General features: G+C 36.9%; 1 protein-coding gene across 1 annotated transcript in view; it reads right to left on the bottom strand.

The window, feature by feature from the left end:
- The window catches only part of LNPK (lunapark, ER junction formation factor), a 69,493-nt gene extending 58,843 nt beyond the window's left edge, over positions 1–10,650 (bottom strand). Inside the window, 5 exon segments of the mRNA XM_033112900.1 lie at positions 2,640–2,792; positions 2,794–2,825; positions 3,596–3,637; positions 5,171–5,259; positions 10,512–10,650. Coding sequence (XP_032968791.1) covers positions 2,640–2,792; positions 2,794–2,825; positions 3,596–3,637; positions 5,171–5,197 — 254 coding nt within the window. The 5' untranslated portion in view covers positions 5,198–5,259; positions 10,512–10,650.
- Positions 10,651–14,226: the final 3,576 nt, after the last annotated feature.

Raw genomic sequence — 14,226 nt, 5'->3', positions numbered from 1 at the left:
CCAGCACACATTCCAGATATATCTATCTTTTGGACCCTCAAATAAGTCATGCTTTCTCCTACTTCACAGCCTTTGCTTTTTTTTGTTCTCTCTTTTTGGAAACATCTTCTCTCAACTCTTTAATTTTGGTTTTGTAAGAAATTCAAAAAGCATACAAAAAAGCATAGGAAAAAAAATCACTCCTTAAAATTCCACCACCTAGAGAGAATTATCATTAATAATTTGAGAATAATCATTTCCTACGTCTCTCTATGGATATGTGCTATTATATACTGTATATACAAATAATATTCCATAAATTCCAACCATTTCCATGCTGGTCCTTCTTCATACTTTAGCTCTCAACCCAATTTTCATACTTCACCTACTCAAAAGAGACCTTCCAGGACCAACCTAAAGTAGCTTATTCCTCTCTATCACACTGTTCGTTTTCTTCGTTGTACTTCTCTCTCTCTAAATTAACTGTTTGTTTACTTATCTCTCATTTTTTGTCTGTCCAACTCCAATAGAATGTAAGCTCCATGAGGACACAGATCTTGTCATTACTTTCTCAATCACCAGAGACTAGCCCAATACACCTGCAACACACTGCAGGTGCTCAATATTTACGAATAGATGATGGCTTTGATTGACATTTATAAGCTGCCAAATACTAAATTTACATCACCTATTTAAATTTATCGCCCGAGCTTCATACTCATACTTAACCATTCTACTTGGTAGCTCTCTGAATAGAAACACAGGTATTTTAGTCTCAGTGGTCACCAAACCTGGTCCTCCTAATGTTGTTCCCTATCTAGATGACACTACCATCAACCAAATTTCCCAAGCCATAAATTTAGATTTTGTCATTGATGTAAATCTTTCCCCTCATCCCACATCCAACTAACCACTAAAAACCTATCCATATTGCCTTGGTTCTACCTCCTAAATCTCTTCAAACCACCCACTGTGCTTCTCTTCCCTGCTACCATGACTCAAGTGCAAATCACCATCAATCACTTCTCCCCTAGACAATGTAATAACTTTCTAGCTTGCTGCTCCAGATGCATTTTTATTCCTCTCTAATTCATTTTCCATACTGTAGCCTCAATGGTATTTTAAAAATAACAATATGATCATGTCATATTGTTTCTTAAAAATCTTCACTGGTTTTCTAGTACTCTTAGAGTAAAGCCTAAAATCCTTATCATGAACTAAAAGGCCACAAGCAATACCCTCTGCCTAACTGTCCAGAATCCTCTATCATCCAGTCTTTGGCCTCTTTCAATTCTTGAAACCTACCATGCTCTCTCCCCACGCTCCCCCCACCTTAGCGCTTTCAGATGTGCTGTTCCTTCTGCCTAAAACACTACCCACCATGCACACCACAAGCCCTTGATACACATACTCATCCCTTCGATCTTAAACTCAAACATCACTTCCTCAGGAAGGCTGTGGTAAGCAGACTCCTGAAGATATCCTTCTCCTTCCCCAAGACTTCCATCTTCTGGTTATACAATCAAATAGTAATCTAGGTGCTGCTGTGAAGGAACTTTGCAGATCTAATTAAGTATTACTCAGTTGATTTTAAAATAAGGAGATTATCCTGGACTACCCTGCTGGGTCCCACATAATCTGTTAAACCCTTAAAAGCAGAGCTTTCTCAGCCAAGGGCAGAACAGGAAGTCGGAGAGATGCAGAAGTTGGCCAATAACCTGATTGAGCCTGCAAGAAGATTTGTCCCCCAGGGACTCCTTATAAGACCCCAGACCAGCTGATAAGCTTGATTTAGATCTTTAAGACCCTAACAAGAGAACCGAGTCAAGCCATCTGTTCTTCTGACCTCCATAGGTGTGATATAATAAATGGGTGTTGCTTTAAGCAGCTAAATTTGTGGCCGCAATAGAAAATGAATACAAAGGCCTTTACCTGACCCTACCTCCACCCCAGACTGTGCAAGAGCCCCTGTTAAATGCTCTCATAGCATTAAGTACTTCTCGTTCATAATATTCATCACGCTTATTACTTAATTTAATGTATGCAGCCTAACATCTACAGTCACAAATTTTGTATTTTTTGTGTACCATACAACATTATAACCCAATGTCTACACAATTGGTACCCACAAATGTTGATTGAATGGACACATTTTTTATTCAATTGTCTCTCAAAATTCTCAATCACAACACAACTTCTGTAATGTGCTATGTTATATTTCTATAAGGGTCAAATGCTTTATAGCGATAACTAAAAAGAGGAGAAGAGAGATGGTATAGATGGAATATATTCCAATTATTGAGGCAGTTGTTCCTTTTGTTTTACAAACCCTCTGTCACTTGCCACTACCCACAATCTGAAATGCCTTCTACATGCCCTATACCCCTAGGGAAGCATGACCATCTATTAGAGTGTCATAAAAGACTGTCATATAGAGCCATTAATACTAATGTCACTGGGTCATATTCCTCAGGTATTGTAAAGAAAGGTTTAAAACAACTGTTCTATTTTTGAAAGAAATAGTTTCTAAACTGCAAAAAAAAAAAAACCAAATTTATTAAATCTGAGACATTGCTATTTCCTAATAAAAAAAGACTAAATATATTTAAACTACCTGGTCAGAAAGAGCAAAGGTCAACAAAAAAGTACAATTTACTTACATCAGTGGGAAAGCAAAAAATGGGAGTGTCATGGCAAGTCTTGCTGAAAATTCATCGGGAAGATACCACAAGTACACAATTAAACATGTAAGCAGATAAAGAATTGAGGAGTAAAGAATTAATCTTCCAACCCATAATTTTGTAGTCTCTGATTTTTTCCCTAAATTCTTCCAATGTTTGAATTTCCTATTAAGAGAAAATTATTTACATTAATCTCAAATTTCATAAATATATTAAAATATTAACAAAATTTTTAACATGAGAAGTTATAAAGAACTCTTAAAGTACAATGAAATATAATACCTTAATATTTTAAAAGGAACATGAAAAAGAAAACTGAAAATGAAGATAAAACTAAATAAAACATGCCTACTCTGACAAATTACTTTTTTAAATGCAAAATTCAGATACTATTTTTAACCTATCAAATTAGCAAAGATCAGAGGTAGGAAACTGGCATCAATAAATAGTATTTGTTAAACCAAACAAGTAATAATTCTTCCTGGATAACATCTATAAAAAGTCTGGCTATAAAAGAAAGAATAAAAATTGAAACAGTGACCCATCCTATATTCTTTCAATCTATTCCTCCCTCTCAGTATTCCCAAGGAATAGCCATTTTTGATAATGACAGAAAGCATAACAAGCTATGAAGTTTGCAGACCAATAAAAATTGTTGCAGAATATCTTACAATCTACTTTATACTATCTGTAACATTGATTTACACCAGGCTGTAGATCTAATTTCATTCAAACCAGAATTTCATTCTCTATTACTCGACACAGTCTTCTTAAGTCACTGATAGACTTTGAATTTTTTTGAGATCATGTAACATTAAAGTTCTCATGCTTGTTCTACATCATCTTAAATTTCCACACCAGATCCAGGCTCCAAAATAATATATACTAAATACTTACATAAAATGAATTAAAATGCCCAGAGCCATAGAACATACCTTATCTATATTTTCCAGAACTTCTACGGTTGAAGGTTTTGTCTGTTATAGAAATAAAAATAAGAGACAGCATTAAAACTTGTTACTGCAAACTTGGAAACACATTGACTTAATCATAAAAGAACATATTTATCCAAAATGTTTTTTTCAAATGGTGTCAGACACTATATATTCCTCTTTATTTATAAATAAGATTTAGATTCAAATAAAAATTATAATTGTAAACAGAACTATATAAGATTAAATAAGCATTTTCATATTTCTTTTTAGTCCTAGAAGTACTTTTCAACTCTGATAGCTCAATTTTTACCATTCTTAATCCCAACAAAACATACTTTTATACAAATTTTCCTTCAAGAAAAATATTCTTAGCTATGATTATTCAAAAAAAATTATGTATTAAAAAATTCAAGACTAAAGATGGTCTGATTTACTATTGCTAAAAGTTCACTTAGGACTCTGGAGGTCAAAATCAATAGGCTACCTTCATTGTGAATTCCTTAAGTACTTTTTTGAAGGTCAGATTTTAAAAGGGCATCTAAGAATACTTCATTAGAGCTGAGCTTACTTGTTAAAGATGTTTTTTATACCACCTAGAATAAAAACCAGCCTAAAGGACTCATACAACACTTGAGAAAATATTTACCAATTATATACTCAACAATCTAAGAGTGTAATGAATATATCAGTTCATTGTAGTTCCCACAAGCATTGTTAACATTAGGTTGAACCATATGAAATTGCTATTTATGTAAGTCAAAGCTGTTGAATATTGGCAATTTCATATGGTTTAAACCTAACAAGAAAGACAAAGGAAGAACAGATAAATTTGATCCTCAGGCAGAACTGTTAAAAAGTTTTGGGGGGTGAGGGGGTCAATATAATGCCAATCCAAAATAAATAGTTTCAGCAACAGCTCAAAACTAAACTGTGTATCAAGTATTGCTAGACTCCATTATTAAAAAGGAATCCAAAAAATACGCAAACTAATTTGTCCTAGACTACATTATCTCCTCTTATATTAGAGAAGAGCATTTATAAATATATTTTAATTGTATAGCTCTAAATTTGAGATACTTCCTCTAAAGTCTTAACCAATAAAATCAAACTGCATTTTTAATTTTGTTTAACCTATAATTCCTAAAAGTATATTTAGTGTGACTTCAGTAAATATTTGTGACAAGCTTTAAGCAAAAGGATATAGCCTGTAAAAACATAAGTATTGTATAACATACTTAATTTCAACTCACTTTCAAATGACATTGAAATTTAGGTACAATGAGAAGAAAACAAGAAGATACTATTTGTACATGAATGCATAAATAGAGAAATAAAAACAATTCATAGGTCAGAATGAAATAATTCGTTAAACAGAGACATTAGATACCTATATAGTAAGTAAAACTACTAAAGTCCAAATAAAAAACTAATTCATAAGAAAGATAAAAAAATAAACTGAGTAAGGGATAATCAAACTACCACTCAAGTCTACACCACAAAGAAGACTTTTACAAATAGCTTTATTTGACACTTTTATATTAGACTACAAACTGGCTATAAAGAAAAGTAACTTACCCTCCATCGAGAAAATAATCCACCCATCTTTCACTTGTAGAAACTGAGCACAATGATAAATATCATCAGTTGTCCGAAGGAATTCACAACTAGAAATAAAGAAAGCATTTTTTTAAAATTTAAGTTATAACACACAGCATACCCACTATAAAATTTAGATGTTGTAATACTGCTTAAAAATACTATAAAAGATTAATTTCTTGGACTCCACTTATGTGGAATTTTAATTTAGACAGTCTTGAGGTAAAGTCCACCTTCTAAAAAAAATCCTTTCTTCCAAACCAGTACATATTTAAAAGTAGAAATAAATCTGGAAAGGCTTAATAGCAAGGTATTTTAGAAGTGTATATTCATACCACTTTGCAATTTTCTGTTCTTTAAAGTGGGTCCCCTGTGTTGTTCTTGTAAAAAAAAGTTTTACTATATTACATTCATTCTATAACCTTAAATGCAACTATTTCTATCATTCTGCTGTCTCCCAACTAAACTAGTTATTTGGAATTAGGGGTGTTTTACAATGTTTAGAATAATACCACCTTACAAGTAATAATAGAAAGCCAACTGGATTTTCAATAAAAATATAAGGATTACAAGGCTACCTGTGACCTTGAGTGAATCACTTAATGTTCTGAGGCTTACGTCTTGTCTGAGAGTTAGAGTTAATAATACTAGCACTTTTCACACGACAGCCTTCATTATTACCATTTTACAGATAAGGACATTAAGTGACAAGAGGTTTAGTGATTTGTCCAATAGCTCAGAAAAGCCTGGCCCAAAGCCACTCTATCTTCAGACTTCTCTCTATTCACTACTGTTCAACACTCAAACATTTCTCTCTGAAATGGTGTCTAAGTTCCCCTAAGTTAGTTGACCCTCCTGTCAGCTAGTTGTATAATATATCCCCTTCTTGTAGTTGTTTCTATTATTCTAAAATTCTTATAATATTACCATATGTATGAAAATGTATCCGCAATTTGCATTTTAAATAATTTACCAGTCAATAATTATATAAACTTTTATTCTTCTAAGTTGAAACAGTAAAAAGTATACTTTCAAACTTACATATTTTCCCAAAATTACAGTATCTACTACCAAATGTATAAAACTATTCATTTCCATCAAAAAAAAGTTAGGCCATGATTCTTACATTTTTTTTTAAACCATATATGTAATCACAAAACAATGCCGTACCAAGTTAGTGCATTCACTCTGCAACAGTATTTATAGGTTGGAATTAGCATAAGCCATATCTGTCTGGACTTTCTTGGTTAGAGAAGTAACGAAGGCCTAATTATGAAATACTTTCACTTATAAGTAATTTCTAGGGACAGAAATACCTATAATCTGCCCTGACATTTTTTGATGTTATAAATATATGAACGTTATAACCCACATTTAAGTTGCAGTCAAAATACTATTAATCTTTCAATGTTAATTCAGGTATTCAAATTTCTAAAATGCAGTTGTAGGAAATCCAGGAACTTTAATGAATAAAAGTATAAATTTCTGCATTAAAACATTAAATAGATCTTAAAACCATCTCAAGATGCTAAAAACAATCACCAAGAAAGGTGACTGGGGAGGAAAGATTTAGATGAACCACTTTAACATGGTATTTTCAAAGTACACATCATCCCACTATTTTGGCACTAACGTATGGTGTCTAGCACAGCACTTTATACACAATTGACTTGCACATTTGGGTTTGTAACAGAGTAACATGCCTCAAAGGTAAGTTTGTAGCCATCACAAATCAGAATTTTTAATATTTAAAAGTAATAACAACAATGATAATATCAGTTAAATACTTGGTAAGCACGTATTTTCTAGCAGGGCCTAAAACAAATGCTTTACACGAATTTTATCATTTAGATACTACTATTCCTCCATTTTACAAGCGAGGAAACTCAGGCTAGGGAAGTGAAATAACTTGCTAAGGCCCCAAAGATATTAAGTAGCAAAGCCAGACACAGCATTTTAGTTTTGATTTTTTTTAAAAAGCAACCAGTTATTCTCAATAACACAAAATCAGAAATAAAGTCTGCTACATATAGATTAGATTGGAATATTTATACATAAAATATATGAAAGCACCTCTGACATTCTCAAATAGCTGGTAAACAGAGCTACTGAAGTGGAAAGTGAGTTATACACACAAGAGACTACTACTACAGTGTATCGTGTAGCCTATTTCCTTCATATGAATGCCTAAATCTGTGTTGAAGAGAAGCTAAAAATGTTTTGCCAAAAACATGCAGCTCCGGCTAGGGGCAGAACTGGCACCAGAAGTCTACCAGCACTGCCTTTACTTGTTGACTGTATATCACTTCTAAAATAAGTACAATATGAAATATATGCATAAAATTGCAATTAATACCAACTTTGACATCAATTATTTGCTTGGAGAATTGTTTTAGTGTTAATGAAACAAACTTTGGCTCAGCCTTCAAGATTCCCTGAAGCAGAGGATTGTGCTTTTCAATTTGTCCTCTCTAACAACAGTAGGGCATTAGTCATTAAACGCCAATCCATGCTTTCAGGTTTGTAATCAAAGAACCAGTCAACCTCATTGTTCCAGCCGTTTTCCTATCAAATTCTAGTATTTGTTAAAGAAGCTGATTTACTATAATGCACAACTAATGGTGGTACTTTCCAAAATATATGAAAGCATAACAAAATTAAATAAATCAACTACTTTTCTATAGCTTTCATACCTCTTCTATTTGCAAACTCTTTTTCCCTCCTTGCCACCCAAACATCTAAACTCCAATTGTTGTGGCCCATTGCTTACTATGAAACCTTGGGCAAATAAGTTACTCACCTCAGTTACTCAGTATCTTCATTTGCAAAGTAGGGATAGTTAAGGACCCTCTTAAATATTGAAAGGCTTAAATGATATAATGCATTCTAAAGTATTTACAGCAGTGCCTAACACATTCTAATTTCTCAATACAAATTGTTGTTTTAACGGTTGTGGTCGTGGCTGTTTTCTAGTTCATTTCTGCTTCAACACATGGAAAATACATGGGAACCAAATAACTAGCATTTCTTTCTGAAGCGTAAATCAATTTGCTTGCCCTTGAGTGGACAGATGGCTCAATCTCAAGTGGCTTGTCCCCAAGAACTCTTCCATGAACATGTACAGAGAGTCTCTTTCCACTCTATCACAATGAAACCTGACATGACCTTAAAAGCTAGGTGCATCTAACGTGGTTTTCAATGAATAATGATGTCCACCATATTATTTGGGTGTTTTCTATTAACTGCAACTCACAGTCAGGCTTGGATGTCGGAATTTAAAATCTTGGGGCATGCTATTCTTAAATTTTCAGCTCACTTCAAGTCACATTAAAATAATGGAATAAAAAAAAAAGGTCTAGTTTCAAAATATGTCTCAACCACATACTGTCTATGTGATCTTGGGTATATTAAACTCTTTAAGCCTGTTTCCACATTTGTAAAGTGGTGAAAATATCTATACTTCACAGAATTGTTGTATGAATTAAATGAAATAATGTATCATTTGGCACAGTGTCCAACAAATTTTAAGTGCATAATAAATTGTAGCCATTGTTATTACCATTGCCAGAAAACACATGTAGTACAGACAATACTTCTAATATGGAATGCATTTCTTTTTAACTTCCTACAACACAAAGACTTATTTCATAATTTTAAAATTGCAGCTTGTATTTTAACTGAAACTGTACTTCTCTCATTTTCTCCAGTACAAAAAATAAAGCAAAATACTGTGCAGACCCTTCCATTAAAATAACCTGTAGACCTTTAAGAGCAAATGAAGTTTAGTTTTATGTTTGTCAAGTTTCAAACTTAAGTAGAAACTACTCATGCAATCACTATCAACAATACCTCTACAATATATTGTACTATTCAATATTAAAAGTGATTTGTTTTAGAACTCTAACTTTCAAATATCCTATTTGAAAAGGCAATTCTGAAATATCTCAAACTGCTACATTTATTGCTCAAACAATAAAATTACTGAAAAGAACTACAGCTCTAAAAGCACTTTTAACTATATGATGATTAAGTTCTGGTCTTCAGGGTAAGTCAGTGTTCATTCTGAACTAAATACTACCAAAAATTATTATCTGATTAGAAAGATTTCTATATGAAATCATACTTGTTTGATAGCCAATAACTTCTTCTTTTTTTATAGTCTTTTTTGATTTAACAATATAGAAACAATGTAGACACAAAATAGAACAATATAGAAACAAATATAGAAACAATATAGAAACAAAATATACACAATATAAGTGTATTAATAGCATCGGGCTGATCTCAGTAGATGACAGAGAAACTTAAATTTCTAATTTTCAATGCATCACTCCTTTTAAAAAACGAGTTCAAAATCAAATTGGTCCTCCTAAAACCAAACTATGGGGACTGCTGACGACAAGCGATTAGCATTCCCTGCCAGTTTGAACATATGCCTGAAACCAGCTTACCACCACACAAACCGCTGTGGAATAGGGGCAGCTTTGTCAATAGTGACACCCAGGCCACGGAGAAAAGAGAAAACAGTCGACACTAGGCCCCACAAACCAGAAGCCAAGTGGGAAAAGCAGAAGGTGGAAAACGCAGTGAGTCACAGGTTTTACTTAGTACTGTAAGGGAACCATCAGCAAAATTGAGTTCACCAATCCCAATCTTCTTAGTCCGCATGCACAATATTAAATTAAAACGATTGATGTAGTTTAGATTTGCTCTTCTTCTGCCATGCTTATGACACCTAAGCAACCTCGCGCACCCCTTCACCCCTTACACCGCCCATCATCCCTCAGACAAGGACAATCGTAGGGGCTTCTCTAAGTAGCACATAATCCACGCCCACACGCCTGGGCCGAGCAGCATGACACTGACAGTTTTCGGTCCCTCCCGATCTTTCCAACCCGTGGTGCCTCCGCACAACTCAGAAAGAGAAGCTGGGTAGAGCCCTCAACGCGATACCTTAGCGTAGGACCTCATGGCCCTTCGCCTAGACAGAGGTGGTCCAAAGAGCTGATGCTCAGCTCAACTCTGTCAAACGCCCGGAATCGATGAGAACAGGGCGAAGGAACCACCTCCCCTTGGGGGGCCGAAAGGGGTCTCGAGCACTCCAGAGCCACCCCTGCCATTGTGTGGGGAAATCAAAGGGACCTGGCGAGCGGGTTTGACTCGCCGCCGCCGCCGCCGCCGAGCGCTTAGGCCACTCGGCGTGGGGCGGGGGCGCCGGGGAGAGGCAAGCGGGGGAACCGGGAGCGTGTTTCCAGGGAGAAGCTCAGCGCGCCTCCCCTCTGCCGAGCCCTCCGAACTGCCCTCAATTTGAGCACTCTACCTTCAAGAAGCGGGCAAAGCCCGGCGCTGGCTTCCACCTCTGCCAGCTTGGGCCGCCACCGCGCAGCCTACCTCCGGAGCAGGCAGCAGCCACCACTGACAGAGCCAGGGGCCCTGCCAATTCCTTCCCATCAAACCCCGCGCTCCCGCCGCCGGCCAATCCGGGCCGCGGTCGGCGCGCGCCGCTCCGGGTCACGTGACTGTGACCTGGGCGAGCAGTTAGGGAGAGTGGGGAGGGTGAGTCGGGCGTTTGGCCCGGGGACGCCTGTCGGTGCTCGTCGTCGCGTCTCAGAGGTGTAATGCCACTTATGACTCTCACCAATACACTTGCTTCTAACTCTCCCTTATCCTTTCTTTTAAAGCCCGTTCTGCCAAATCTCAATGGAGAAAGAAAACCCCGAAGCCCGTAGACCACCGAGAGGAGGTGGGTGCTTCTGGAAGGGAGTTCTCCCTGAAGAGTCCGCCGGTCAGCTGTCATCCAGCGGGCAGCGGAGCAAGTTAGTACTACACGTATTAGAAGACACCGGTTTCCAAAGAAGCCATTGGGGGGAAAAATCAGCCTAGACTTCAGGCTTTTATCACCAGAGGACGTCAAAAAGGGTCATTTGACGACTAGAGGCTTACCTCAGTGATGTGTGGTAAACTTAAAATGCCAAATGATGTTGATTTCAAACTGTGGATCACAGCATAAGCTGAGTTTTCTTAAAACGATCGCCTCAAGAACACTCCCTTCACGGGCCCACAAATAAACCACCCAGGTTTCATTTGCCTCAGATTTGAAACATTGGCTAAAGAGCATTAAATTTGCTAGTCAAATGGGAATGACAAGTCTAAATAACAAATGAACCACACAAGGCAAAGTGGAGAAGGGTAGAGAAACTTAAGCAAAACTTTTGTCGTGTTTTACCCCTATGTGCAAACATTTTTCGTGGGATTTTTCTGTTTTAGTTAGTTACATACACATTTTAAAATAATAAAATGTTTCCACGAATTTTAGAGTATAATCATTTTAATAATGCTGCTTAAACTTGGACCGCACAAACAGGTAAACTAAGAAAAGAAACAATGTAGTGTCTATATGGTAAGAATAATTTATCCTGGAAGCTACCAGATAATTCACTGTGGAGTTGCTTGTCCTGGCTGCTAAAATCTTTAGTTACAATTTTGTAAACTTCAAGGATGAAAGGAAAGGAACCAAAGTTTACTTCTTGTGTACTCTGGGTCAGGCACTTTACAAATCCAGACATTTTACAAAATAATATATATTTTACCTATTTTGATACGGAAATTTAACCATTTTGTTTTCCAACCTTTGCTATTTTAAACTATTTTTAAAAATGGCCTGTGCAGTTATGCAATTACTACATCTTATCTCAGGAAGATCTCTTTTCCCAAGAGAATAGGGAAGAAATGTTTTCCACTTGCTAAAGATTTGTTCTCTAGTTTTAATTGAGCCATCAAGGTCTATTGTAAAGGGGGGAAAACTGGAGGAGGGAGACAGAGAAGAACTAGGTGAGTGCAAGAGATCCCAAAAACCTAATCCTGTGACAAAATTCTCTAGGTTCTGTGTTGCCCCAAAAATAAGACCTAACCGGACAATCAGCTGTAATGTGTCTTTTGGAGCAAAAATTAATATAAACCCCAGTCTTGATACACATGATATAAGACCGGGGTTTATATTAATTTTTGCTCCAAAAGAGACATTACAGCTGATTGTCCGGCTAGGTCTTATTTTCAGGGAAACACGGTAAGTGCTACCAGAGCTTACAATAGGGTCATCCATTCATCTGGTCAGAAAGGTTAGGGAAGTCTTCCTTGAGGAAGTCACACTAGAATGGAGAGCTGAGGGATGAAAAACTGAAGAAAGGAGAAAAGGAAACATCTTATGTAAAGGCCTTTTGTCAAGAGGGAACATTACAAGCCTGAGAGACTGAAAGGAGGCCGTTGTAGCTAGGGCATAGATTTCAGAGAGAGAGTGCTACAGTATGAAGCTAAAGACCAGACTAAGCAGGACCTCACTGGCTGTACTGAGAATCTTTATTTTTTTTCTTGAGAGCTAAGTGGGGAGGGGATTTGACCTGATCAGATCTGTGTTTGAAAAGATCATTCCAACTGCCGCATGAGAATATGAACACAGCCAGCATTGTACCAATTAGGATTTATGGGTGGTACTTAGTATTGGTAGTAGTTCAAGTATATTTGGGTGGGAACAAGGAAATAGAAAGTGGGGAAAATGGAACAATTTAGAAAATACAATGGTAGACCTTGGTGATGGGTTTAGATTTCATGGGGCAGAATGGGGACTGACGAAGAGGGAGGAGTAAGAGATGACAGGATTTCTGTATGGCCCAGTGGATGGATAGTGATGCTATCACTAAGATGTGAGGAACACTGAAATAGAATCTGGTTTGGGGGAAGATGTTGATTTTAATTTCAACACGTTGAGTTTAAGATGTTTTGTGGGAGTGGCTGGTTAGCTCAGTTGTTTAGAGTATAGTGCTGACCCCCAACACCAAGGTTGGGGTCCCCATATGGTGTTTAATTCCCACATGGGCCACTGTGAGCTGCACCCTCCTTAAAAAAAGATGTTTTTGTGACTTCAAGGAGAGATGTCATGTAAACAGATCTATGGATCTGCAGCACTGAGAAGTCTGGGCTGAAGAAAAAAAATTGTACGGTTTGTAATCCATCCTTTTCCACAAGGTACTTATTTTTTCAAAATGCAAATATCTTTACTTATTTTAAACGTTTTGTTTTTAAATATATTGCAGAGAAAGCAGGAAATAAAAAGTTAAAGGCTCTAGAGCAGTTTCCCAGACTTCCTTGTGAGTCGCCTGGGACCTTTGTTAAAAAACAAATTCTTAGGCCTTCTCCAGAGATTCTGCTTCTTCTCCAGAGATTCTGATTCTACGTGTCTGGTATAGGGCCCAGAAATTGGGATTTTTAATAAGTGCAACTGGTGATTCTTTTTACCAGGCAGTTTCCCTGGGCAATGCTACTCCAGTACCAGAGGCTACCTACATGAGAATTACTCAAGGTCCTTTTTAAAATATAGATTCCTGGGTGCAGAATAAAACCTCTAGGAGTGTAAGGGATGGGAAGAATGGAGAGAGAAAGATGGCACAGCACCAGGTAGTCCAAGACTTCACCCTCCATCTTTGACACAGGTGTCCTAGGCTGGACACCTGGTGTCCTTTGCTGGATGATGCATAGCAGGCATAGCAGGCAGCCCTCATAGGCTGCTCTGATAACAGCTTTCCTGGCTTCTAGCACAGGCCTCATGCCCGGTCCACTGGAGTGGTGTTCAGCCCACTCTGATGCTCTTTTGCCACCACTCCCATAAAACTTCATCCTTCCCTCGCTGGTCCCCCAGTCTTCTTCAGTGTTATACTCCATAAACTCCTCCCAGTTCCCTGGTTTTTTAGCTAATCTGGCCACGGCTGGGAGAGAAATAGGGTCAAATGCTATGTTTTACTCTCAGCAAAGCTCTTTTTAGTCTTAAGACCCTACTATGGGAGTATTTTTGTTTTGAAAGACTGAATTGTTTGTTCAGTCTTTGTAGTCTTTCTATAACAACTCTTAAGTCTGTGAGGCACTGTAGATGCTACTAACTAGAGGAAGAATCAGGAAGAATGGGGGGGAAGAGAAGATTAAAATAAATTTTTTGTGATGGGAAATATAACAAATACACAGATAAGTTCATAAAACCGAAGTGT

This window comes from Rhinolophus ferrumequinum, chromosome 8, assembly GCF_004115265.2.
Source record: "Rhinolophus ferrumequinum isolate MPI-CBG mRhiFer1 chromosome 8, mRhiFer1_v1.p, whole genome shotgun sequence".
NCBI lineage: Eukaryota > Metazoa > Chordata > Mammalia > Chiroptera > Rhinolophidae > Rhinolophus > Rhinolophus ferrumequinum.
This window is presented reverse-complemented; position numbering and strand designations above follow the sequence as displayed.